This window comes from Colias eurytheme, chromosome 7 (assembly GCF_061535395.1).
Source record: "Colias eurytheme isolate Ceu_HAF_F1 chromosome 7, ilColEury1 Martin Lab GWU primary, whole genome shotgun sequence".
In the NCBI taxonomy this organism is placed as follows: domain Eukaryota; kingdom Metazoa; phylum Arthropoda; class Insecta; order Lepidoptera; family Pieridae; genus Colias; species Colias eurytheme.
This window is the reverse complement of record NC_142986.1, coordinates 4809389-4836337: the sequence shown is the minus strand read 5'-3', so window position 1 is coordinate 4836337 and position 26949 is coordinate 4809389. Positions and strand designations below refer to the sequence as shown.

The window sequence follows — 26949 nt, the reverse complement described above, 5'->3', positions numbered from 1 at the left end:
AAAACATGAAGAAAATTAAAAAAATATGGTTTTATTTAAATAGGAAAAAAGAAACAAACTGCTATTAAATGTTGGTATTATTTTAAGTATGATCTGAAAACTATTAAGTACATTTTTCTTTCCCTCATCTACTTAAATTGTTTTTCATAATTTATGATTATATATGGTAGGACCTCATAAATAAATGCATTGGATATGTGAATTAGCATTCTATTTTAACCTCGTCTTTTTCTAAAAGACCTTTAAGCAATTATTGGAGGGTGTTGAACTTTTAAACTGAAATAACATGTAAATATCACTAATATATTTATTCAATCCTTGAAATACACACTAAACACAAACAAATATAGTCTTGTCTTTAATTATTGCACTTGCCACGTAATACTGAGCACCAATATTGAATCAATCACAAAACATTCTTAGCTCTGCTAAGCGTAATGTATTGGTCATTGCGGCTTATTTCAATTAAATCTTAAATTAACTCAGCTTTAAAAGCTGTTCATATATGTTTCCTAATTCATAATCCTAATCCAATTAAATGTATTAAAAATAAATTATGCTTAATTTCAGTCTAATCTCACGACAAATGCAACAATAATTACTGGAATGGTTTTCTTAATGAGTCCCACATGTATTCAGGCGAATCGGCATCAGCGTGTGTGTCTAACGTATTAATTGAATAAATATTTGAAGTAAGCATAGGACTTTTACTTCGTGTGCTGCTGTTATTTTTTGTTGATCGATTTTCAAACACTGGCGAAGGAATTCTTTCTTCATTGGCGCACTGTTTGCTTTCGATCATTTTACTTTGTTGTCTCCATTTAAATGCTGCATATGTCAGTAAAAAGAGTACAAGAGCCAATCCTATGATACTTGCTGTTACCACAGTAACTGATCGTGCATTACTAGATGTATTAAATGCAGGTTTCGACGGCCTTTCTTCTATTTTTTCTAACAATTTTACTTCAAGATCTTCCTCGTTTGATGCCACATTGTTGTTTTTCAAATGTTGTAAGTCTTCAAATATAATAACGCTTTCACCATCGTCATCCTCCTCTAATAAAATTTTCTTAATCGTATTTGGTTTCGAAGATACTGAAATAAATATAAATTCAATTATTAAAATAATTCATAAACTAAACACATTACATTCTAAAATTATATTTACCTCTGGCCTGAACCAGTTCGTCCGAATCTGTTTGATTATTATTATTATGAAGAAGTTTAAATATATCATTCCAATTGACTAATCCTTTGTCAGTATTAAATACACGACCTTCTCGACCAGATTTTTGTTCGCTTATAGTTTCGCTGTTCGATGGAGCTTTATAATCTGTTGCGTTCATATGTTTTCGATTTTCTTTATTTTCACTGTGTCTACTTGTATTACTGAATAAAGACATAATTCCCATATTTTCACCATTTTCATTTACATTATTTCCAAAATCCATAACCACAGGAATGTTCAAATAGTTTGAATTAAGTGCATTTAAATCTAAATTAGACTTAGGGTCGTGAAGATTTGCCTCTAAGAGAGCTCTTAAAGGATATGTTTCTTTGGATATTGGTTCAATCAAAGACTTTGACAAAAATGGCTCTGGGGGATTTGGCTCTTTCGATGCATTGTGAAATATATCCGCTAAATGGACATGACTTGAACCACGCTCTCTATGTTCTACCAATTCGTTAAGTGTCATGTTTCTTTCCTTCAGTATTCTCGAAAGCCTCGCCCGTGCTGAAAATACAAACAATATTAATAATAAATTATAATTTTGATAACTTAACGTGAAAGTAAACATGAGGTAAAAATATATGGTAAATGTATATTTACTCATAGAGTCGTTAAGAATTTCTTCTATTTCAAATTTCGCCGTATCTTCTGTGTCAGACATATAGGGCTGAATTTTAGGTAGTATAGAAGATTTCACATTGGGTGGCTTGGTGGATCTAAATCGATTTTGCGATCTCGTGGTCGATTCTGTAATGGTCGAATCTTCCAAAGTCGTCAAATTATTCCGATCGTAAGCATTTGTTGTTCCTTGCGTTTTAGCAATAAATTCTGATGCTGGTACCAAGTTACCCATTGAGAAGACATCGTTTCTGGCCCCATCGTGAGATTCTTCCTCTAATTGCTTCTTTTGTTTCATACGTTTCTTGTTTAGCCTGTTGTTAAAAGCTTGCCTTCTTAATTCTGATGCGTTTAAAGTTGGTCTTATGGAAGAGTGTATCCTTGGCTTTTGCGTTATTGTTACGATTTTTTCTGTAGTGGTTATGGCAATCGTAGTAGGTATTGTTTCATCAGTATCAGTAGTTATAAATTCATCATTTTGCTGCGTATTTCTGTCATTAAATTCTGTGTCAATAGTAGTCTTAAATGAATGAGAATTCATGTCCACATAGCTTGACTGTGTCGTTGGGATCTCAGTATTATCAGTTTCTTGGAAGTGTTCAGTAGAATCCTCGACCATTACTGTTGTTGATATGAAACTGTTTTCACTTACCATAGGATCTTTTGTATCTGTGTTGGTTGGAACATCTGAATCTTGCTTAATTTTTTTATTTTTTGTATGAGTTGGCATGAATTCAATCCAATCTTTATTTCTATTGTTTTGATACTTTCTAGATGTTAAAGAAATTAGATCCCTACTTAATTGAACTTTACGCGTATTGTTATATGGTCTTGTACGTAATCTCCTACGTACATGGAATGGAAATCGACGTCTTGTATGAGTCTCAGTAGTGTTTTCGATATGAGCATTCGAATTAATCTCTACAATTTTTTGAGTGGTAGTCGTTTCGTCCGGAGTATATGCGGTTGTTAATATTTGTTCGGTAATGGGCTGCTCTTCGATTATTTCTTGAATATTATTTTGCTCTTGACTTCCGGATTGGATAAAAGTTAGATGATTTTGATCCTCATTGTGGTTCGAACTTGTATTGTTCGCTTCGATGTTATTTTCATCCCTTAATTTTTCTGTGTTCTCGGATAAATCGCCGGCCTGAAGTAAAGACAATGCTTTTTCTCTACCTTGCAGTAAGTCACTTAAAGATAGATTATTTTGTTGCAAAATTTCACTCAAACTTCGACCGTTTGATCTTTTCAATATAGCTTTTAGTGCCTGAGGTTCAAGGGGTTCATTATCCTGAAAACAAATATAAAATTAGTTCATATATAACATTTTGTAAAATTATACACATTTTTATATAGGTAGATTTAAATATTTTGAAAGTAAATTTTAGTACAATACTTTTAATATTTATTAACGGTTGTGCAACATACAGCAAGCGATGTGTTTAATATCTATGATTATTCAACATTATATTAGAACTATTAGTGAGATGATTGTCGGCGATTATTATCTACTTTTTGTTATTCATATTTTCTACTTAATTACTGCGATATACCATTTGAAGATTTTCTTCAATATTTTTATATTCTTCTAAAGTCATTTTCTTGCAAAGTGGTATTATTTTGTTCATGCTCTTCGCTAGTCTCTGCGCTTCTCCACGTGTACTATGATTTATACCCTTTAACTTAAAGTAATTTTGAAGCAAACTTTATCAATAACTAGGATATTAAATTTCTTATTAATAATGTAGGTTCTATCTAGTGCTTAAAATAAAAAGTTACCTATTACCTTTAATAAAGCTTTCTCTTTTTGGCTTATAGTATTTTTGGTCTTTTCTTTTATCTTATCTTTCTTTATTTTTATATTGTCTTCTGGAATTGGCTTAATAAGAGACTCTAATGAGAATTCTGACAAAGATCGATCGTTGTATGCTGGAAGAGGTTCCGAAATAAGAATTTTGTGATCATTTTGGGGTGCAACATCGTCCCCATTGTCTATTTCTGTGTTGAGTGAGTAAGGTAGTCTACCATCTTCTTCGTTCTGTTCCATATTATCTTGTTCATTCGTAGCATTTAAGGTTCCATCGTTAAACTGCTCGTTTCTTATATTATTCCATGGGTTTTCATCAGGTATTGTTTCGTGAAATCTAAAACCATCAAATTCACTCAATCTAGGCTGTTGCTCGGTATCGATGGGACGTTTTCGCCTATGACCCCGCCTTCTTACTGGGCGGTCAATGCCTATTTGGTCTCCCCATCGATCTGTTTCATCTTTTTCTTTGTCGTGACGATTGACTTTCTTCCTTCGCCTAACCGTTTCTGGAGGTGTGACGAAATATTCTTGATTACGGGGTAATACATCGCTGTGGAATACATGTCTTTCCTGCGGTTCAAGGTCATCTGCTGATATTTGTGGCCGACGTTTTCTTTTACGCGTTCTTCTTCGTTTGGGAACTTCATCTGGAGTGTCGTTTTTCCAAGCGTCACTTTGCGGAGTTTCTGGTAGTTTTGGATCTTCTAATGCTCTCCACGCCTGCAAAATGACAGAATATTTGTTGATTTTAATATGTCATGACGTATGCGCTATAAATAATGAATATTTTCATAAAATACACGATATATTTATAGTAAAGTTATGTAATGATTGTTATTTTAAGGTCTACCTTATTGTTTTAAGTAATTATTTTTTAATCGGACAATCCAAATAGATTTATTTATAAGATAAAAGAAAGAAATATAGCCTAATAAGGCTGAACAATAGTTCAGAAAATTATTTAGGACCTATATTATGTAATAAATATATACTTTTCACTCATAATTATATGTGAAAATTTGTAATCTAGCAACGATTATACTAATAACAATAATGTGAAAATTTTCTCGCAGAATAACAATAATTACATAAATCATAACGGCATAATTTATAAACGCTAATTTGTATATCGCTCGACGCTCATCATCTTAAAGAATAATAACACCCAATTCTTATAATAAATCTTCTTATACTAAATATCTAAAGAATAATAACAATTTCAATTTACAATATGTAAATTGAAATTTCTAACCTTTCATCGAGGTTCAATCGAAATCACCTTAAGATTAGAAGTCAAAGTTCAAATATCAAAAGTGTATTTATTACATCTTTCGGTTATCTCATCGATATTCGAAGAAAGCCGTTACAAAATATTGTATGGCATAATGCTAAGAAAGTTGAAAGTGGTTGGACCGGTTTGGCCAACCTGCGGTTTATTAACTCATGTTCGCTAATGAATACGTCACACCTGATAACCAATAACTTGTAAGTTATGTGCGATATGGTATATGCTTTAGTTCTCATTAACACCTAAATTGTATGTAACCTAAATACGCTAAAATTAGGGTGAAATTTTTCTGTCATTGCTGAAGAAGCTTTTAATACTTTTTTAAAGATCATAACAGAAGCGCATATAGACTTTCTGACTGTATTAATTCTATCTTGGAAGAGAGACAGTACCAGTAGCAAAATTTCATTTTACATTTAATAATAAATATCCAAAAAAATTACTTTTCCGTTACCTTTTTTTACTTTTAGTACCTACTATGTCAAAGTCCATCAAAGCCCATCATGTCTGAAATTACACACTTCCTATCCTAATTAATATAATATCATTTTGAACATTAAAATTATGTAAACAGGAATAACTTTCTCTTTTAATTTTTACTTCTTGTATCAACGTTGTTTATTTTACAATTATTAAATTTCAAGAAAATTTTCGTAAAATAGGTACTAAAAATAAATATAACATAATTAATATTGTATAGACTTATGAACACATAAAAACTGTTAAGTATACATAATTTATGGCTGTCCTCAGCCATAAAAATATAAACGAGTTTTTAAATTAAGTCAATTAAACTTTCATATTATACAAAAAATATGCTTGCATTCGTTTGCAATAATATACTTTCTCAATCAATATATTTGCATTAACATAATATGATCGTATTGATGATGATTAGTGTCTGTCGAGAAGATTCTATTACCGTTCGTTCAACATGCGTTTTCTTTAGATGACAAATCTATTTTTATTTCATAGGTATTATAATGAACAATAATTTATTTATTATACATTTTTATTATATCGTGTTTGATTGTTAATTGTTATACAAAATATCCATAAATGATGATTATGACCCTAATAAAAAAAATGTCTCGCAGGACACAGAAGGCTGATCACCTACTTGTCCCTAAAGGCAATGGATCAGTGAAACAGATGTATGCATCTGCCCCTTACCCCACTAGGGGACACGGGACTTCACATAACCCTAATTTGGTGCACTTGTCAATAACTAATCGAAGAATTGTTTTAGTATTTGGATGCAAAGAAGAAATCGATAGAAATATACAATTATCGAAGATTAATGCAAACCTTGATAGGAGAGCAGTCTTCATTTAATTCACATCAATTCTGATTTGACCGAATACAATTATGATTCAACCGAATACAATTATAATTCAACCGAATACAATTATAATTCAACCGAATACAATTATATTAACTCTTAAATAATAACAGTATACCCTCAAGCTTAATATAAGCTTCACCTGTATGTTCGTTAGTAACCGACTCATACACGCTATTTTGACCTACTAACTGACAGATTGAATTCATAATATTTTCTAATGTTTGATTTTACGCGAGTATTATACATTTAGATTTCGTTTCATATTTTCGATTTTAGATTCCGTTAAAAAGTCTTTAATTTCTAGATTGAATTCAAACTCTCTGCACTTATCAAGCATAGGTGGCAATACAATAATAACATGAGTTTTAACGTTTTTAATAAATTAATATATGTATAAACACCAACGAGATTATACTTCCAAGCTACCAATGTCTATAACAAGTCCTTATAAAGGAGTGGGAAATAGAAAACTTGTCTCTACCATCTCCCCGTAACTGATAGACCATTTATCTTTCTACTAACAAGTTTTCTAAACGTAATTTATTGAATAAATTCTTATCATTCATTAATATCAAGTTGATGTAATTTTATTTAAAGAGCGATGACCGAATGAGGAATTAAAGTAATGTGTAGTTGATAATTGTGTAAAAATATAAGAAAATGTCAGAATCAGAATAACTCTAGAATATTGAAGATCTGTTTTTATGTGTGCATCTTTTCCTCATTACAAAATATACGCATTTTTGGATTTATAATATGTAGGTATTGTATGTTGCATCAAAGTTTTTTTAATGCTAATGGGAGTGTTTAAACACTTTTCCATTCATCTGTCTGTTTGTTCTGGCAAATCTTCGAAACCGCTGGCCCATGTTTAACGAGACTTTCACCTCCAGATAGCTCATGTTACACATTATACATTGCTTCGTTTAAATGCATTGTTCTCGACTTATAAACGCCTACAGATTTCGTCAATAAGACGGTACTTTAAGTTATTTAACACAAACGATGCCGCGGGCGTCAACCGGTTACTACAAATTTAGAATATAGCATTTGCAATTTCCATATTTATTGTTATGTAAGAAAGAAATTATACTAATCATATTATGCAGACAAATATATTTTATATTTATATTATATAATTATGTTAAACTTAGAAATTTTGTATAACTAGTTACATAACTGTAATGCGATGTTTTAGAAAACTTCACGGCGAGATTTGTATTTGACGCGTTCAAAGTATTTTTTTCATGGTATAACAAGCGTTTGAAAAGAAAACTACAGTTATTTAATTAATATTGAGTTTCAAGTGTCTTTCCGCATTTTTTAATTAGCGTTGAGGTATGAAATATATTTTATATGTCATCATATCATATAATATGACATTTTAGAAAGATATATTTGACTTGTTTATGATAACGTTGAATGTTCCGTTGCGTGACTACCTATATTATGTTTACAATGAGGGTTTTTTTGTTAATACGGAATTATTTGTAATTTCAGATTATCGTAATATGCCGACTTTTTATTAATGAATTTACTACTTTTTGAAGGTCAATACACCCCTATTTCGTTTCTTATTTGTAATATTATCTAACAATATAAGTAATTATGCTGTATTTTTTTGAATGAAAGCATGCATTTATGGCTAATAAGAACCTACCTCATATTAGTAAATTTATTTTAACCACTTCACAATTGATAACTAAATAAGCGTTCGATGATTAAAGTTAATTAATTAATTATATACGTATATATGTACTTAACTTAAGTATTAGTTACCTGTTCATAGCTAGGTACTTCGACATCTAAAGACCGGGCGCGCATCCCCCTCTGGGCCCTCTCGTATTCCTCCTCAGCGGTATGCACAATAATAACCAACGCAGCCAACGTACTGAGCAGTGTCATGGTGATTCCTGCTTTACCCATATTACAACAAAATACACAAAACCCTAAGGCACTTCACACACACAGTCCACTTTAGTTCAGACGTGAAGCCCGATAGAAGGAGGCTAAGAGAATGAAGGGTTAAGAAAGGAAATAAAATTGTATCAATCCACGCATGCACCGGATCAATTGTGTACCCTTATCGACGGTATATTTGTAAACAGTCCGTTATCGAGTGTCGTTTTGTCGGCGGCAATTAACTAACTGCTTGATTAGTGGGGAAAAATGTAAGATTTCTCGCGCGAGTTTCCCTCCGTTTTTATTTTATTCGAACGTGAAAGTGACTCGGTATACGTTTGCGCGCTGCGGTACGGCGGCTCTGAGTGGCGTTTTGCTTTGGGCTTGAAGAACTTTGAAGCTTGATAGTTTTATTTAATTTAAATTAATATCCCGGACGTACAGTTTCTTCCGTTCGTGACGTCATTTAATCTTAAACTCATTCTATGCTCATACATTAATGTATTATTATGTATTGTTTGTTTTAAATATATTGTAATATATAATAAAAATTTAGAAATTCTTATTTTATGCGAATATAGAAAGTGCGCGCAGCCAATCAGTCAGTGAATTCAATAAATTATATCTGAATAAAAGATACAATTTAATGTTTGTCGCAAAATATAGGTATTTAAAAATAATTCGACAAAAATTAACAATTCTGAAAATTGATGTTATGTTAATTTACATCACTATTTGAGCTATTTGAGCAACTGAAAATTAAATTCCGTTATTGATCACAATTCATTACAATTTTAATTTCCTAATATTCACTAGAATGGTAGCAAACGTCATAATGCAAAACGAAAATGTTTCGATGAGTTATAGGTACTCCATCCATCCATGATCCAGCCGTCATAAAATGCGAAGAATCGTCTAGAAAAGCAATAACTGGAAATTCGCAGTGACTTAATAAGACGTCTATTAAAAGAATTAAAACGATTTCCATAACGTAAGAGGAATCTACCATGCTGATCACTGATCTTAGTATTATGTGAAACGGAATTTATGTGACGCGTCGCCTGCCATGAGGAATGTACGTTGGCTGTTCAAAAATCAATATACCATATAATCGGATGTGTGATTTAATGTATGGAAATGTTTATTTGCATGTATAATTGAAGACTTTTTATTTGTTGTGAATTTTTTGCTTGAAAATTTATTGGAAAATTAAGAGGTTGGTTGAACCAAGTGCGTTAAATAATTTGCACGTTTACGTTTACAAAACGTTCTTCCAAATATCATAAGTTATAAGTAAATCTCCAAATTTCGAATTAGGCTCTTTCCTGAATTTATAAAATCTAATCGTAATCGAACTAATTTCTTTCCTTGTATTTCATACATCAACGCATCGCGACATTTTATTAAGAGCTACTAGAATATTCCTGACATGCGTGCAATTAACAATGTTCGTAATGCATAAATAATAAATATGCGTTTTCAATCATCAGGTATCAATGCGTAGGTTATAAAAAAGTTTATCACCAAATTATTGAACTACGTACAAAGTACGCTTTCAAATTACGATAATGTCACACTGGGTGTTCGACCGCACACGAATATTGTCATATGATTTGCACCAACAAGTGTTGCCTACACTTCCGTGTGATTAGCAACCTGTGAATTTCGATTTTTCACGCCATCTTGCTCGATGGCATTTCTGTTTTCTATCGATGTTTTACAAGATACACGTTGCGCAAGATGGCTTTGCAGATGTGACACTTTTACTCGAGTTACTGTGTGTAGTGTGTACAACTGTTTATACACCATAGCAAGATGTATGTATGGTTTGGTAATTGATAAAGTGGTTAAAATTGAAGTTCTTAGACTATTAAAAAAATCTTCATATTAATTTATTTATGTGTGCTGGAGACCGATGTTTAATTCACATCAATTAATCAAGTAGTGAAATATTATTCACTAAACTAATATATTAAAAATACATTCAAGCCAGGTCGGTATTTCTTAGTTTCCAAAAGTAGTAGGTATGTAGATATTACTTAATTTTAAAAGTTGTTTTTCGGTCATTTAAATGCAATTATATAATAAAAATCAATTTAAAAAAATAATTCAGGTTAATAGATTCAACTTTCTAATAATAAAACCGATATTGCAATTCCTGCCTACTGTCACATGTGTATATCATTCCAAAAACTTGAGTAGAAAGATATCTATCTATACTAATACTAAATATATAATAAAGCTGAATAGTTTGTTTGTTTGAACGCACTAAACTCTGGAACTACTGGTCTGATTAGAAAAGTTATTTTGGTGTTAAATGGCCCATTTATCGCGGAAACTATATCATCACGCTAAGATCTACAGGAGCGGAGCACTGCGAATAAAACCCCGGGGCACAGCTAGTTACGAGATTAATAAATTGATAAAGGCATTCTTATAAATTTATAAAGAATAGAAAAAATTCGATCACGAGGCGGGACTCGAACCCGCATCCTTCGCGCCATTCCGGGGCGGATGCCTCACCAACTCAGCCACTCGTGACCCGCCCGAGTGATCGAATTTATTCTATTCTTTCAGTTTTATGTGTCTGAAGGGACACACCGCGCGCCATCTATTGAGATGATTAACAACCATTTCAACCAATATGAAGCACTTTTCAGTGAATACAATATTGTAACGATGGAACACGACCTTTTTTGTTGAATTTATATTTTTGGTTTTATGGCATTCAAATGCTTTATAAATATAAATTTATAAAGAATAGAAAAAATTCGATCACGAGGCGGGACTCGAACCCGCATCCTTCGCGCCATTCCGGGGCGGATGCCTCACCAACTCAGCCACTCGTGACCCGCCCGAGTGATCGAATTTATTCTATTCTTTCAGTTTTATGTGTCTGAAGGGACACACCGCGCGCCATCTATTGAGATGATTAACAACCATTTCAACCAATATGAAGCACTTTTCAGTGAATACAATATTGTAACGATGGAACACGACCTTTTTTGTTGAATTTATATTTTTGGTTTTATGGCATTCAAATGCTTTATAAATATAAATTTATAAAGAATAGAAAAAATTCGATCACGAGGCGGGACTCGAACCCGCATCCTTCGCGCCATTCCGGGGCGGATGCCTCACCAACTCAGCCACTCGTGACCCGCCCGAGTGATCGAATTTATTCTATTCTTTCAGTTTTATGTGTCTGAAGGGACACACCGCGCGCCATCTATTGAGATGATTAACAACCATTTCAACCAATATGAAGCACTTTTCAGTGAATACAATATTGTAACGATGGAACACGACCTTTTTTGTTGAATTTATATTTTTGGTTTTATGGCATTCAAATGCTTTATAAATATAAATTTATAAAGAATAGAAAAAATTCGATCACGAGGCGGGACTCGAACCCGCATCCTTCGCGCCATTCCGGGGCGGATGCCTCACCAACTCAGCCACTCGTGACCCGCCCGAGTGATCGAATTTATTCTATTCTTTCAGTTTTATGTGTCTGAAGGGACACACCGCGCGCCATCTATTGAGATGATTAACAACCATTTCAACCAATATGAAGCACTTTTCAGTGAATACAATATTGTAACGATGGAACACGACCTTTTTTGTTGAATTTATATTTTTGGTTTTATGGCATTCAAATGCTTTATAAATATAAATTTATAAAGAATAGAAAAAATTCGATCACGAGGCGGGACTCGAACCCGCATCCTTCGCGCCATTCCGGGGCGGATGCCTCACCAACTCAGCCACTCGTGACCCGCCCGAGTGATCGAATTTATTCTATTCTTTCAGTTTTATGTGTCTGAAGGGACACACCGCGCGCCATCTATTGAGATGATTAACAACCATTTCAACCAATATGAAGCACTTTTCAGTGAATACAATATTGTAACGATGGAACACGACCTTTTTTGTTGAATTTATATTTTTGGTTTTATGGCATTCAAATGCTTTATAAATATAAATTTATAAAGAATAGAAAAAAGAGGCGTCCGCCCCGGAATGGCGCGAAGGATGCGGGTTCGAGTCCCGCCTCGTGATCGAATTTTTTCTATTCTTTATAAATTTATATTTATAAAGCATTTGAATGCCATAAAACCAAAAATATAAATTCAACAAAAAAGGTCGTGTTCCATCGTTACAATATTGTATTCACTGAAAAGTGCTTCATATTGGTTGAAATGGTTGTTAATCATCTCAATAGATGGCGCGCGGTGTGTCCCTTCAGACACATAAAACTGAAAGAATAGAATAAATTCGATCACTCGGGCGGGTCACGAGTGGCTGAGTTGGTGAGGCATCCGCCCCGGAATGGCGCGAAGGATGCGGGTTCGAGTCCCGCCTCGTGATCGAATTTTTTCTATTCTTTATAAATTTATATTTATAAAGCATTTGAATGCCATAAAACCAAAAATATAAATTCAACAAAAAAGGTCGTGTTCCATCGTTACAATATTGTATTCACTGAAAAGTGCTTCATATTGGTTGAAATGGTTGTTAATCATCTCAATAGATGGCGCGCGGTGTGTCCCTTCAGACACATAAAACTGAAAGAATAGAATAAATTCGATCACTCGGGCGGGTCACGAGTGGCTGAGTTGGTGAGGCATCCGCCCCGGAATGGCGCGAAGGATGCGGGTTCGAGTCCCGCCTCGTGATCGAATTTTTTCTATTCTTTATAAATTTATATTTATAAAGCATTTGAATGCCATAAAACCAAAAATATAAATTCAAAGGCATTCTTATTATTTTCTCAAGCCGATTTCATACCGATTGGATCATTCTAAAATTCCAAGATTAAGTGAATACAAAATCCAACAATGGTTATATTTTCTCCTGCAGCATTATGAACTGTGAAACTGCGTATCACCTCATAATTAGTCGTAAACATAATGGAATTATGTAAAATCGTTACATAACCGTAATTCTCTTCACACTGGCATTTCAAGTATCACGATTACAGATGCTTTTTATGAAATGTGTGCTCTAATAAGCTCTTGGTCTCCCTTTTATAAAGGGTTGATGAAATTAAATATGGTTTTAAACAATGAGCATAGTATAATACTTTCGTAATTTTAATTAGGTTTCCTTTTAATGCTTTGTTTTCCTGTAAAAATATTATATTGAACTATTTATTTATTTATTAATGAACTATTTATATATTACAGAAAATTTTGTACAATAAGGTGTTTATAAAAATTATGTTTAATAATATTGAATAAGTAAGTAAACTATATTAAACAACGCCTCCAATAAAAATTTGTTACGTCACAACATTACGTAGCCCTGAGTACTAAAGAAAACATTTATTCTCCACGTATGGGTCATTGTTAGCGTTTCACATGAACTCTTACTTTCTTCCAACTCATAATAGATTGTTGGAAAAAAGCTCGTTATTGCAAATGACATGCGCGATCGATGTAGAACATCTATGTAACATGATGATGGTACGTTCACATGGAGCTAAGGTATTTTTGTCAGAATATTTCATATATTTTCTTCGTATCCAATACTTGTGCTTCTGCGAATTATTTATAAAACTAACTAAATAAAATTATAGAAATGTATAACATTGATATCAAATATATAAATTAATTGTATGTGCTACATTTCAATATGAATCTTATGTTGTTTATGTAATCAAAATGATTTTCTCACCTTCGCAGTTACGATTCTATGTGAGATTGCTTCACTTGAATTTTCTCTTAATTCATCGTAAAATGTACAAGTCATTTTGATTTTGTTTTCATGCTATTTTCGTAATTAATACTATCAGAGCGTTTATTAAAGTACCATAATCGTATATAGAAATAGAATTGATTATCGTTCTGAAACTTTCTTTGACTCCGTGTGGACCGACCATTACAATTTAATTTGAACATTGACGATTCACGTAGGCCTTTATGTAATTAAATAGCACTTTAAAATACGTGTCTGGTGCGATAGTTACCTAGAATAATTTGTGTGTCGACATGTTGTAATATGTAAATTTAATTTAGAAGAAATGTATAATATTATGAGCAAATCATTATATTTAGATTTAAGTCTAATGTAATTATAGAAAATTAATAATTATCAGAATAAGTGTGTACTATGTCATTAAGGCACAAAACATACTTTTTCTTGATTCTTTTTACATGCCCTGAAATTAAAAGGTTATAATCTAATTTCAAACCCCTCCACAAAATCTCTACCTTTTTTTTTTTTTTTTTTTTTTTTTTTTTTTTTTAACGTTGGGAAATGCATTTACGCATCCCCCTTGGCAGTTTTGCTGTCCAAGGGGGTATGTGGGACTCGCACGAAGCCATACCCACTAAAACCCAACGGTGGCCGTCTTTCGTCCTGAGCGGCGGGGGTTAACAGCCAGGCCTTATACCCCCGCCGAGCTGTGGCGACTGCTGCTTCTTCGCAGCCCTTCGAGGCCCGGGAGTGTACAATGCCTGCCGATATTAAATAATATCGCCGTCCATTTCCGGACCTACCCACCTTACGACGCGAGGGGATCCGGTTTCCTTGCCGCGAGCATAACTGTAGTATGCGCGTATCTACGGAAACCTCCCCCCGCGTTTTTCCCTTAAGTGTGTAACCATGTTATGGCTGGCGCTGGTCATATAGACGCCTGCGCCTACCTGGTCTGCGCCGACGCAGAGGATCCGCCGCTGGGTCGTTTTCCCGGGCCCTCTCTGCGTCCTCCTTTCTTTTCATTACCGTCGCACAGAAGGTGACGACGGTCTTCCATGGATGGTCAGTGTCGCCAGTGACCATTGCCTCTACAAGAGCTTGCAGTGTCAGCTGGGTGTCTGCTCCTAGCAGGCTCTGGAGGGACCTACGTTCGTCTGTCCAGGATGGGCACTCCACCAGGGTGTGCAAAGCCGTATCTTGAAGGCTGCTACAATGATGGCAGGCGGGAGCTGGCTCACGACCAATCCTGTTCAGGTAGCTGCCGAAGCACCCGTGCCCAGACAGAACCTGCACTAGTCGGTAGCTGATCGAACCCCATCGCCTTTCCACCCATTCTCTTAGTACTGGTCTGATTGCATTTAAAGTCCAGGCCCCCACGCAAGACGAGTCTAGTTCTCGACGCCATCGGCGAAACACCACGTCGCGAGCTTCCCGTTTCCATTCTTGGAGTGTTTCGAGAGGCAGGTTCTCGTCTCTCCCTCTTGCCTCAGCTCTGCGCCAGTAAACCTGTGAAAGGGCAGCGGCTTCAAGGTGCCAGGGCGCTGTTCCGGCGATGACGCAAACCGCATCATAGGAGACGGTGCGATACGCCCTAGCAACTCTTATTGCTACCACTCGTTGTGACCGCCGCAGTATGATTGTATTGCGCGTCAACAGTTTATCCGCCCATATCGGACACCCGTACAATGCTTGTGATCGCACAACACCAGCGAAAAGTCGGCGACACCCCCAACTCGGCCCTCCAATATTTGGCATTATGCGGCAGAGAGCCGCTGCCGTGGTGCCGAGCTTGTTGGCCAGTGCCGAAAAGTGAGCTTGGAATGTCCATCGCGGATCGAGCACCAAACCGAGATATTTCAGTCTGGGCCCAATTCGGATGGGCACTCCGCTCACTACAATCTCTTCCCCCGGTGGTGGGGCCCTCCGGTGGCCATGGAAGCATATAGCCTCAGATTTTTCGAGGGCTACTTTTAGGCCGAGGCTTTTGATTCGGCCGACCACCTGTGCCACTCCAGCTGTGGCGCGGAGTCGCGCCTCCCTGAAATCTCGGCCCGTGGACACCACTAGGGTGTCATCGGCGTAGCAGATGACGCAAACTCCTTGCGGCAGCCCTCCTCGAAGTACGTGGTTGTATCCGATGTTCCACAGAAGAGGCCCCAATACAGAGCCCTGTGGAACACCGCATGCAACTCTGTGATTACCCCAGCCGTCTTGCCTTTGAAACGTAATTTGACGCCCACAGAGATAAGAATAGATAATACGGCAGAGATACGGCGGTATTTGGTGTCGGGCAAGGCCGTCTAAAATTTTGTCCCAAGGCAGGGTGTTAAAAGCATTGGAAATATCCAAGGATATTGCCACTGCTACCCCACCTTGGGAGACGGATTCTTCACAGATGTCGCGCAGTCGAGCTATGGCATCCACTGTAGAGCGTCCCTGCCTAAAACCAAATTGCGCTTCCTGCAGATCTGGTCCTATCCGTGTCAGGTGGATCTGGATGCGGCTGGAGATAATGCGCTCGAAAAGCTTTCCAGCTTCGTCAAGCAAGACGATCGGCCTATATGCTGATGGTGAATCCGCTGGTTTGCCACTCTTCTTTAACAGAACTAGGCGACCCATCTTCCATCGCTCTGGAAACCTACCGATCTTAAGGCATTCTGTTAAAAGATCACAGAAGCGCTGATCCAATCCATGAGACAGGGCAAGGGACAATACTCTCCCGTGCACTCCATCCGGGCCCGGGGCGGTAGTCTTCCTTTTCAGACGGTCTACTGCCGCATTCAATTCAGCTAAGGACACGTCCGGAATGGGTTCATCGCAGGTCAGCTCTTCTTGATTAACGCTTCCGACTCGGCTCGCAGGATCAATTGCATTTTGACTACGACCAGGAAATAGTGTTGTCACCACCTTTTGAAGCAGCGCTGGCTCCAACGTAGATGTTAGCGGTGGGGCCCAGGGACGCAGCTTATTCATTACCAGCCTGTAAGGGCGTCCCCAGGGATTTAGGTTCAACGTGTCCAGCAATTCAGCCCAGGCTCTTTCCTTCGCGACCGCAATGGCATCTCTAAGAGCCTTTTTGGCATCCTGATACATGGTATATCGTTCAGCCTCCTCAGTAGTTGAGTAATCCGCACGCCTCCTCCTTCGCCTATACTTAGTATAACGGCGTCTCGCGGTTACACAGGCTGATCGGAGCTGCGCATGTTCCGTCGACCACCAGTAAACTTTGTTCTGTGGTAGATATCTTTTTAGTCTTGACATTGCGGCATCCGATATTTGCCGCATTGTCTCGGCAAACCATTCCGCTTCTGAATCTACATTTGTAGCATCGGGTTTTGGACACCACGCCCTGATTAGAGATGCTAATTCTAGAAGGTTTCTATCTAGACTTTTAAGGGACCATCTTGGATTGGTCTCGACAGGAGCATGGTTTGTGTTTCTCGTAACACCTGTCGTAGGGAGAACCTCGAATCTGATGTATTTGTGATCAGATAAGGTCTCAACCTCCGACAGGACCCGCCAACCTTGGACACGACAGGCAAGAGAGGGACTCGCGAAAGACACGTCCACCACTGAGCCACCCCGCATTCGCACACATGTGTTTTCGGTGCCCTGGTTAAGTGGAACCAGATTTTGAGCCGCGAGCCATTCTACGAGGACATCTCCACGGGCATCCGAAGCTGAAGAACCCCAAGCCACAGACTTAGCGTTGAGGTCTCCAGCAACGATTATTTTATGAGGGCGGCCCCACTGAATCAGGGAGCCCACTTCTCCCAAAAACGCTTCAAACTCAGGAAGCGTTTTATTCGGTGAGAAGTATGTTCCGATAACAACCGTGTCGATGAGCCTAACAGCCACGCAACCGTGACCCTTCACATGCGCGCGAACCGGAGGTGAGCCATCCACCTGTGTCATCACTATGGCAGCCACCTCATCGAGGTCTCCGATCCAATTATCACGCCCACCGGGTACAGCGTAGGGTTCCGATAATATTGCAAGATGTATTGACCACTGTGCCAGGCTCTGGATCAATAAGTCCTGAGCCCTGGCACAGTGGTTGAGGTTGGATTGTAGGAACCGTAGGGCCATGCTATACTACAACGGTTTCTATAGTCTCCATATTATTTGCTGCTTCTGTCTGGGAGCCCGCAGTAGGTTTTATGGGCCTCTTTTTAGGCGCCTTGTCCGCTGAGCAACCGGTGCCGCCTAAACGATGGTCTGCTTTCTTGCCAGCAGCCGCGCATACTGTGCAATTTGGCTTGGCGGTGCAAATGGCGGCTTTATGGTCTGGCTGCCCGCAGCGGTAACACAACTGGCTGCGGTCACATTCCGCAACACAACGGTTGGCAACGTGACCAACTTCGAGGCAGCGAAAGCAACGTAGCTCCCGTGGTTTTTGCACTCTTACCCTCGCCGCAACCCATCCAACGAGGAACCGTGTCTCGCTGACTTTTTTGGCCGCTGTTACAGGGCAGTTTACCCAGGCTGCGTACAATCCGGTTTTGTCCTTTTGTATTTGACTCACCCTTATCTGTTCAGCCGAGCATTCGCCTTTTTTGACTATGGCTTCCTTCAGGTCGTTCGCTGTTATAGACGCATCTAGACCCGACACGCGTAGATCCGCCATTTTTACGGGCCTAGAGACTTTGATATTTTTGTCCTTAAAGAGGATCTTCAGTTTGTCCGATAGCAGGTCAGCCTTCTCGTTACTGCCCGGTCCAGAAATCTGTATGATAGTGGCTCCCGTGACCGCTTGGCGAAATTTCACACATTCGATTCCGGATTCCTTCAGATCTATTTTGGATCTCGCCTCTTGGATAGCTGTAGCGTACGTTATACCCCTGGTCTGGGCCTCAGTTGGGATTGTCAGAACGACTGCCGCGGACCTTGGAGCCCTTAGCTTGGGTTGTGCTGACTGGGGCCCTTGAGACGCTTTTCGCGATTCTGCCGTGAGCTTGGTAAGCCCGGCCTGTTGCACTTTGTTTGCACTCGCTCTGCCCTTCTTTGCCACAACTGACCATCCCTCGTCAGGAGCAGCTGTAGGCACAGCAGGAGATTCCACGTCAAGATGCGTAGAGACCACCACCGCGGGGGAGATAGCAGGGGCCGGTTCTTCCATCTGTTTTTCGTTACCTAATCCTTTTACCTTCTTCTTCTTCTTCTTGTCTCCCTTCTTTTTGTCCTTAATTTCTTTGTTCTTCGTCCTATCCTGAGTCATTATGGTTTTAGCTCCCTTTAGTCTTGGTCTCGTATCCTCTGAGGGTTCAGAACAACTCTCCTGTCGAATATCAGCGATCCGGCTTCCTCGTCTATCCGAAGCGGTAGAGGGGCGGGATTGCGATTGTGGACTTGGTTGAGGCACTAAGTTCTTAAACCGTGCATCGATCAGCTCTCCCAGTAGACGGATCATTCTGGCTTCGAAGTCCTGCGGCAACTCCGCTGGTTGTGCAGAGGCAACCGGGCCCCGTTGCATGAGCAGTCGCATTTCTCGCATCTCACTTTGGAGAAAGTCTAGCCTTATGCGCAAACGCTCATTTTCTGCACGAAGCGCACTTGTTTCGTCAGTTAACGTCCTAACAGCAAGGGAATCGGCATCTTCTCTAATTGCCCTAGCAGCGTTTCTCAGATCGGCTACATAGGTGGTCTTTAGGCGATTGGACGCTTTGGCGATCTGTTCTACGGTCGCCAGGTTAGCCTCGATCCTTTTCCGTAAATCTTCAGTCGCTGTGTTTGCGTTTGCACCGGTCGTATGCAACTCAACGGTGGGTGAACGCACAGGTTTTGGTTCTGGATTTCCTAAACCTGGTGCTCTGGGTTCTACTTCCTCTTGGTTATCCTTATCTACCCTGTGCGCCTTGCGCAGACCTGTTCGAGGTTTTCTTCCAGACGAGGACGGAATGGAAGTGTCACTAGAGCTTCCATCCTCCAGCCGAGAACGTTTTCGACATCGCCAAAAACGTGACTCCTTATTCGGGGTACATAGAGCCTCCCGGCGAGCCAGGGGACTCATAGTAGTTCGTGAATTGATGCTTGCCATAGAGTTGGGAGAGTCCGACTCTGCGGCCGCATCTGTTATCGCATAAGAGCGGTTGACAGTTCCACCAGTAGCTGTGATAGGTGTTGGAGTAGCGCCTGTCACACGCTCCAACACAACGTTACACCTTTTAATCGCCGATTCGCTCGGCATACCTCCTTCTACTTCAAGTTGGGGTTTCATATTGTACTTGGTAAGTTCCCACGAGCATGGGGGATGTATACGGTCCACCCGGGAGGTGCCCCCTGCTCCCGGGTAACCCTATTACGCCCCGGAGGGCGGGCGGTATCCGGGGGTTGGCCGCTCCGACTTGATCCACTCGCCAAGCCACCTGCCACCCAGCGGGAGGCAGGAATTCGACGCCGCGCTTTGGCCCCGTGGGGCGCCCCAACGCCGAATTGGAGGGGTTTTTTCTGAGGTCACCTTCCTCTTGGGCCAGCCGATTAAGGCAAGCCCCCTGGTCTCTAACGTGCCGCTAGACATGACAACGTCACACGTTAGAGGTAACAGTTTGCCCGGCGGAGGGTCAAAGCCCAAATGCCCAGCAAGAGACATCCTCCCGCTGAGCCCGCCGCGCCGCGGTTCACCAACCGCCATCCATCGCTGTGTTGCAGCCGTTGGTCTCCAAGGACCTTCTTCAATGATGCCCAATGGCATTCAGTCAAACGTCAAATAGCCGCATCCCGTATAGTTTTATAAAAAACAAATCGGGAGCGGCACTTGTGTATTCCATATTAGCTTCCCCAAGATGCTGGCTTGCAACCCAGGTACTGAGCCCCCCCGCCACGACAAGGCTTGGAACTATGGGGGGGACAAAATCTCTACCTTATCACATACAGCGGCAGAAAGCAGCAGCAAATAGAAATTTACTATAATACTTTTTACATACCGAGTTGTTGAACTTGAACAACACAGATATTCCGGCAAAATTGCAATCTGGATTTATAATTTGTATCTTTTGGACCACGTACCCTATTATCTTGATCTGTAATCTTGGAACATTGATAAAACAGACCTAACTGTACTTCCAAACAAAGGAATATCTTAAATTTGCTGTCAATGTATTTGCAAGCATTCAATAATTTTCATTATACAGTGGGTAATTGAAACATGACTTTTGAAAGTAATCGTAATCGTAAACCACACTCCCAATAATTTGGTGGGTGTTTTCTACTGAATTGCATAACTTCTTTTTATAATATCGTGAAAGATTAGCTTGCGGTTGAAATAATGGCTTGGGATTTCCATTTAAAATGAATGGATTATGTTTTATATCCATACTTTTACTGTGTAGTGGACAGAAAAATAATATATCTCCAATTATTTCTTGTATAAACTGTCTACTTGTATATGTCCCATTAATAACAGTCTAATTTTTTCTTCTTATATAACTATCAGACACTAAATTTTTATGTATTTATAAATATTCTCGAACAAATTTTAATCTAAGAAAAATTGACCGCCTCCTTGGTACAGTGGTTGACGCGTGAGCGTAGAACCGAGGGGTCCTGGATTCGATTCCCGGTGGAGATGAAGAAAAAAAAAAAAAAAAAAAAAAAAAAAAAAAAAAAAAAAAAAAAATGTCTTGGTCTGGCAGGACACAGAAAGCTACTTGTTCCAAAGAAAATCGATCAGTGAAATAGATGTATGCATAATGCATCTGCCCCTTTCCCCACTTGGGGACACGGGACTTCACTTTTTCACTTTAGGAAAAATTAAACAACATCTCATATAACAGATAAAAATAGTTTTATGTTTGCTTATTACGACATCAGCCAGCATAAAATGCGGGCATATAATATTTGTAAATATTTGACGATAGAGTTTCGTATGTTTTGTCAATATGTACTGGCACATCCTTTCTTCACGTCCGGTGTTTTATATTGATGACTATCAAGTTTTTCTATTCAATTCCATTTAATAATAGTGAATATATGATGGGCGAAACAAAATCAATAGAACTCTCTATAATATAATTTAACAAATGTTCACCAGATTTCAAACTCAGGAACCTTTTACCTATATGTCTTTTCAACGTAGTTCAACAGTCTCTTCAAGAAAATAGTTGATTTAACAAAGTTTCTCTCTGTTTCCAGATGGGCGGTGTCAACAGTGATGACGCGGCAGAATCACATACAGCTGGCTGACCAAAGCACCACGGCGTTCATACCTCTGTGGGACATGTGCAATCATGAGCAAGGAAAGGTGAGGAAAATTGCTTCTTATACAGAAGCTTTACCCCCTACAACATAGGGGGTCCCGAACGATTTCTAAACTGACGCCCGTAAAAGAGAGCGTTAAAGGTGACACTTAAACGTCGCCAAAGCACTTATAATACCACCGGTGTTACATGTATGGGGCAGTGGTGACAAATATTTACACCAGATGACACGCCTGCTCATTTGATTTATAGAATGCAGTTTTGGCAAATTTTGTATCATTTATTGTCTTAGCTTTATGCCACACTTTATGAAATGGTAGGGGATAGTAATTTGCAATTTGATTATATCATATCGCACTCATCACATATACATTGTGATATTACTTCATATAGAACGACAAATTGTAAAATAATAGTCGTTTTCCTGACTACTCTTTACAACATTCCAATTCTGAGTCGACATAATTAAATAAAAAAAGACGTGTGGCACTCGGGGACTGCCGCGGTAAAGCTATTGCATAGCATGCCTTCAAGCCACACCTCCGAGCCCGTTGGAGTGGGGAGCGTGAGGTTTTTTCGTTACGGAATTTCTCGATTCGGTCCCCGCGCTCAAGGCCCGCGATAGAAGCTATGCAATAGTTTAAAAATCTAAATAGATAGCTTCAACGTTACGTTTTTGCTTAAAATGTTATTTCTACTATTTGTATTACAGGCCAGATTATGTAGACTAGCATTTGTAGCTACAGTCATATCATTCATGCAAAAATCTATGATTTAGACTTTTAAATTTTTCAGATAACAACTGATTTCAACAAAGATCTGAATCGAGGCGAGTGCTACGCGCTGCGCGATTTCAAAGCGGGAGATCAAATCTTCATTTTCTACGGCCTGAGATCTAATGCTGATCTGTTTCTGCATAATGGGTATGATTATTGTAAATTGTCATATAAGTTTCTTGTGAAATGTAATTCATAATTTTATAGTGGAATAAAATATAACCTCTCGTTGATTTAACTAAATAAAAATTTCTTTGTCTATTATAAAGTGAAGATATACCAATAAGTGTAAACTATAAAACAGGTAATCCTAGTCATGAATATATTACATTAAAATAAAAATGAACGTCATGAACTTGTTGCAAAAAGTGACGCTATCAATTAACAACCTCCCGGTGGTTTTGGGAACTAAAACGAAATCTTCGGACACCCAATAAACAACGAAAACACCAAACAATAGCTATTAAGATTAAACGAGAAGCAATAACGCTGAGAACAAATTGAAAACAATTTTAAACAATACTATGACATAAGACGTTGTGTAAGTTATTACGCACAATTATATCACGATCTATTGCTTATGCATATGATCTATTATAATTTGTCGATGAAATAATGTAGGAATGGGGTAATTTGGGTTTATGGTTATTTAATTTAAATAATGCGGAAACTTGTGTGTGAAATATAGTCGGTTGTAATGTAGAAAAACTGTCTAGTTTAGTATTTATACTGTCGTTGTAAAAGTTATATATTTTATAGCTAGAAAAATTTATAATGACTTATATAAATATATAGCAGCCATGAATACGTATAAAAATATTACAATAAGTCTTTGGTAATCAAAAACTAAATGTAAGGTATGTCTATTGATAATAAAAATTAGGACACGCCCAAAATATTTATCAATTATCAATAAAACAAACTCTTTGTCCAATGTCTGTTTTTATAATTGTGAATAAGAACGTTTAAATTTGTCAGTTTCTTTAAAAAAATCTCATTTCATATTGATTACTGAAATGATTAATAATAAATTACTCCAATTAAATATAATCTAACTATAAATATATTTTTTTATAGTTTCGTATACCCAAACAACGAATACGACTCTCTTTCCCTGGCTCTGGGAGTGAGCAACAGCGACCCCTTACGAGAGGCTAAAATGACGCTACTGAAGAAACTGGGACTCGCTAATCTGACGCATTACAAGTTGTATAAGAAAGAAAACCCAATCAGCCCCGAATTGCTGTCGTTTATACGGATATTTAATATGAATAAAGGTATGGTTCATTGTTGTATACAAAAAAAGCAAAAAATATCCCCTTTTTGTTTCATAATAGCACTATAATTATTTAAAAAAATATTATTTATAACTTATTAAGTATCCCACTCTCATTTATTCAATTTAAAGTGTCTAATATCTTCAATTCATTCCTTACATTAATCATTTTCCATAACATTTTCATAAAAATCTGTTAAAAAAACACTCATCTTGAGAAAGCTCAATCCATTTCCATTAATTTACTATAAGTATTTTTTTTTATGTTTTACTCAGATAAACCAATTAAATAAGGATTTTTTTTAACTGAAACTTCTTTATCGGGGTTGGACAAAAATTTAGTGTAACATTTTTGCGTTACGCCGTACGCGTGACATTTTTGCGTTACGCCGTACGCGTGACATTTTTGCGTTACGCCATACTCGTGACATTTTTAAGGTCATAAAGAAGTTTCACTTCTTACGTGTGTACTCCAGTATACGCATACATTTTTTTTTTCATTTTCAGAGGAACTAGAGAAATGGATGCAAAACGGTCTACCCGGTGACTTGGTATCGTCTGAAGTGGTTAGTGCAGAAGAAGTTGGTGTTGATATCGATGGTCGTTCTTACAAATATCTGCTCACTCGATGTGAACTGTTAATGGCCGCTTATAAGAAATTGGAAAACAAGGAAGAAGCTAATAATTTGAATAGGTAAAAGAAAATGGATTGAAAAGTCATTTAATGTGACTGGATTACTGACTGACTGACTGACTAATTAGTAGAGGATTCCGCATATGGTCGATTTTTTTTATATGTTTACCAGATAAAATTGTATTTTTTAATTTAATATGATTCTGAAATATCAATTAGTTTGCGATAAGAAAATGGACGAGGCAATTTATACAAAATAATATTATGCTCTTTTTAAAATCAATATATTAAGTATCCCCAATTTAAATATTTCGGTGTACAAAATATCATGTATGGCTTTTACTATTTTCTAAGTGTTTACTCAATTTATTTTTAATTTCAGGAAGAATATAAAACTCCTCAAGGACTGTGAAGTACAAATGTTAGAGTGTGCCATCAAGTACTTGAATTCTGTTTTAGAAACACTCCCACCGAAGAAAGAAAATAGTTAAATTAGTAAATCGATTATTTATATAAGAATTAATCATGTAATAATTTTTATTATATCGAATTTAATATTTTTTAACAAATCATAGCAGTATTCTTTTACAATTTTTTTTTGTTACTTTTTATGTGTAATGCTGGCATTTTGTTACTTTTTTGTGTGACTGCTTTATGAATTTTAATATACATGTTGTTTTAATAAGTTGTGTTTCATTTGACAGAAACCTAAACCTTTTATTCAATTAGTGAATATTGTGTATGCGTAAATACAAAGATGTTATTTTACTTAAGAAAGAGAAGAAAGATGATCTGTTATATTAGTCCATTAGTTAAACTACATATGTAATGTACCCATAGTATTTTTTAATGATTTTGGTTTTTCGTAGTCTATTATAAATTTTAATAATATGTATATTTCCAGACACGTAATCCGTAGCGATTACTTTTCATATTGGTGCCAACGCAACGTTCCCAGGGGCATTGTAAATTTTAAATAAAACGACAGCATTGTTTTCATAGCACTTTATTTATATTTTATCATTATAAAAGTATAAATTAAAGTATATCCCTTAAAATAATATTTACACTTGATTATCACCTTAGAATAGTTATAAATACTTATTTCTACTTAACTTATTTACTTAAACTTAATGAGTTTGATTTATTCATATCATTGTACCCATAAAACGGGTCCTATACTAAATATCTTCGCTAAATGCTCGGTACAGAATGGTTTAATTTCTAATACACAAATTTTATTAATTTTTAAAAAGACATACAGGAGGAGACATATTTTATATTAAAGTAAAAAATATAAATCCTCACAATTTGTCTTCAATGTGATAATAAACATTGTACAAAATAACATACCATTACTTTTAAGTAGGTACAAAGTTTACCTTGTAAAAGATATCTAATATCTTAACATTAAAATCCGTCTTATACATGAATATTTTTCAGTCGTTACAAATTTTTGCTCACAATTTTCTTTACATTTTTGAGTTACTTAATCAAATCATCACTATTACCCTCTAGTATCAGGAATACATCCATTTGGTGAGCATAATGGTTGCATTAAATAAAATCCATTATCTATCACATGACATAGCTCTATTTAAAATGTAACTTGTGCACATTGGCGATTCTAAAATTCTATATTCTATTTGATACGTGCCTCAGAAATAACCACATTGTATAGTTTATATAATGCTTCCCTTGTCCATTTATGAGAAGGTATCTACCATAATAGTACGTAATTTAAACGACAAAGACGCACAGCACATACAACTTTATTTAAACAGATTTTACGCAACGCAAAGGCCCAATCTCACACTATTATCTACCTACAGGATGTCCCACTATTGGTATACTAGCGCGAAGGGACTTGTAGTTTTGCATACACTGATCACGTATCACGTATCCAAAATACTTAAACAACAAAATTACGTCAAACATTTTTTGCTAAATTTTTCCTGAAAATCCGTGTTTTCTTCTCTAACTTCGCGCAGCCGGCATATACCGCTTCTCTAATATGAGTATTATTTCTATCAAAACATAATCTTAAACGATAGCTCACCGCTCACATGCTGGTGCCAAAGTTGGGCGGGTTGCTTGTTATGGGTGTACACATAGAGTTTTAAGAATTCATCTATTTGAAAAAAAAATGCGTCTGGAATTTTATAAGT

The 26949-nt window shown here is 37.2% G+C and overlaps 2 protein-coding genes across 3 annotated transcripts in view; one reads left to right on the top strand and one right to left on the bottom strand.

Moving 5' to 3' along the window:
• The window catches only part of Setd3 (SET domain containing 3), a 28529-nt gene extending 3186 nt beyond the window's left edge, over nucleotides 1-25343 (top strand). Inside the window, exons 5-9 of the mRNA XM_090104068.1 lie at nucleotides 22031-22139; nucleotides 22891-23018; nucleotides 23949-24148; nucleotides 24655-24841; nucleotides 25164-25343. Of these exons, the coding sequence (XP_089960194.1) occupies nucleotides 22031-22139; nucleotides 22891-23018; nucleotides 23949-24148; nucleotides 24655-24841; nucleotides 25164-25272 (733 nt within the window). The 3' untranslated portion in view covers nucleotides 25273-25343. The remainder of the gene's footprint in view (nucleotides 1-22030; nucleotides 22140-22890; nucleotides 23019-23948; nucleotides 24149-24654; nucleotides 24842-25163) is intronic.
• LOC149907012 (uncharacterized) lies at nucleotides 290-8695 on the bottom strand. 2 transcript variants are annotated; one of them, XM_090104067.1, is made up of 6 exons: nucleotides 8075-8695; nucleotides 3639-4382; nucleotides 3406-3534; nucleotides 1832-3143; nucleotides 1169-1735; nucleotides 290-1095 (listed from the first exon to the last, which is right to left on the bottom strand). In XM_090104067.1, exons 1-6 carry the CDS (start codon nucleotides 8219-8221, stop codon nucleotides 599-601), a joined length of 3396 nt encoding a protein of 1131 aa, XP_089960193.1. In that variant the 5' UTR covers nucleotides 8222-8695; the 3' UTR covers nucleotides 290-598. The 2 variants fall into 2 exon arrangements, with proteins under 2 accessions (XP_089960193.1, XP_089960192.1); XM_090104066.1 differs by lacking the exon at nucleotides 3406-3534 and having other exon boundaries at nucleotides 8075-8693.
• Nucleotides 25344-26949: the final 1606 nt, after the last annotated feature.

Bases quoted from the DNA above. Each gene is read 5' to 3' on its own strand.
- LOC149907012 (XM_090104067.1), bottom strand. From the start codon at position 8,221: ATGGGTAAAGCAGGAATCACCATGACACTGCTCAGTACGTTGGCTGCG. The intron at 4,383-8,074 runs GTAACTAATACT...GTCATTTTGCAG, and splicing joins AAGTACCTAGCTATGAACAG to GCGTGGAGAGCATTAGAAGA. The intron at 1,096-1,168 runs GTAAATATAATT...TATTTATTTCAG, and splicing joins CGAACTGGTTCAGGCCAGAG to TATCTTCGAAACCAAATACG.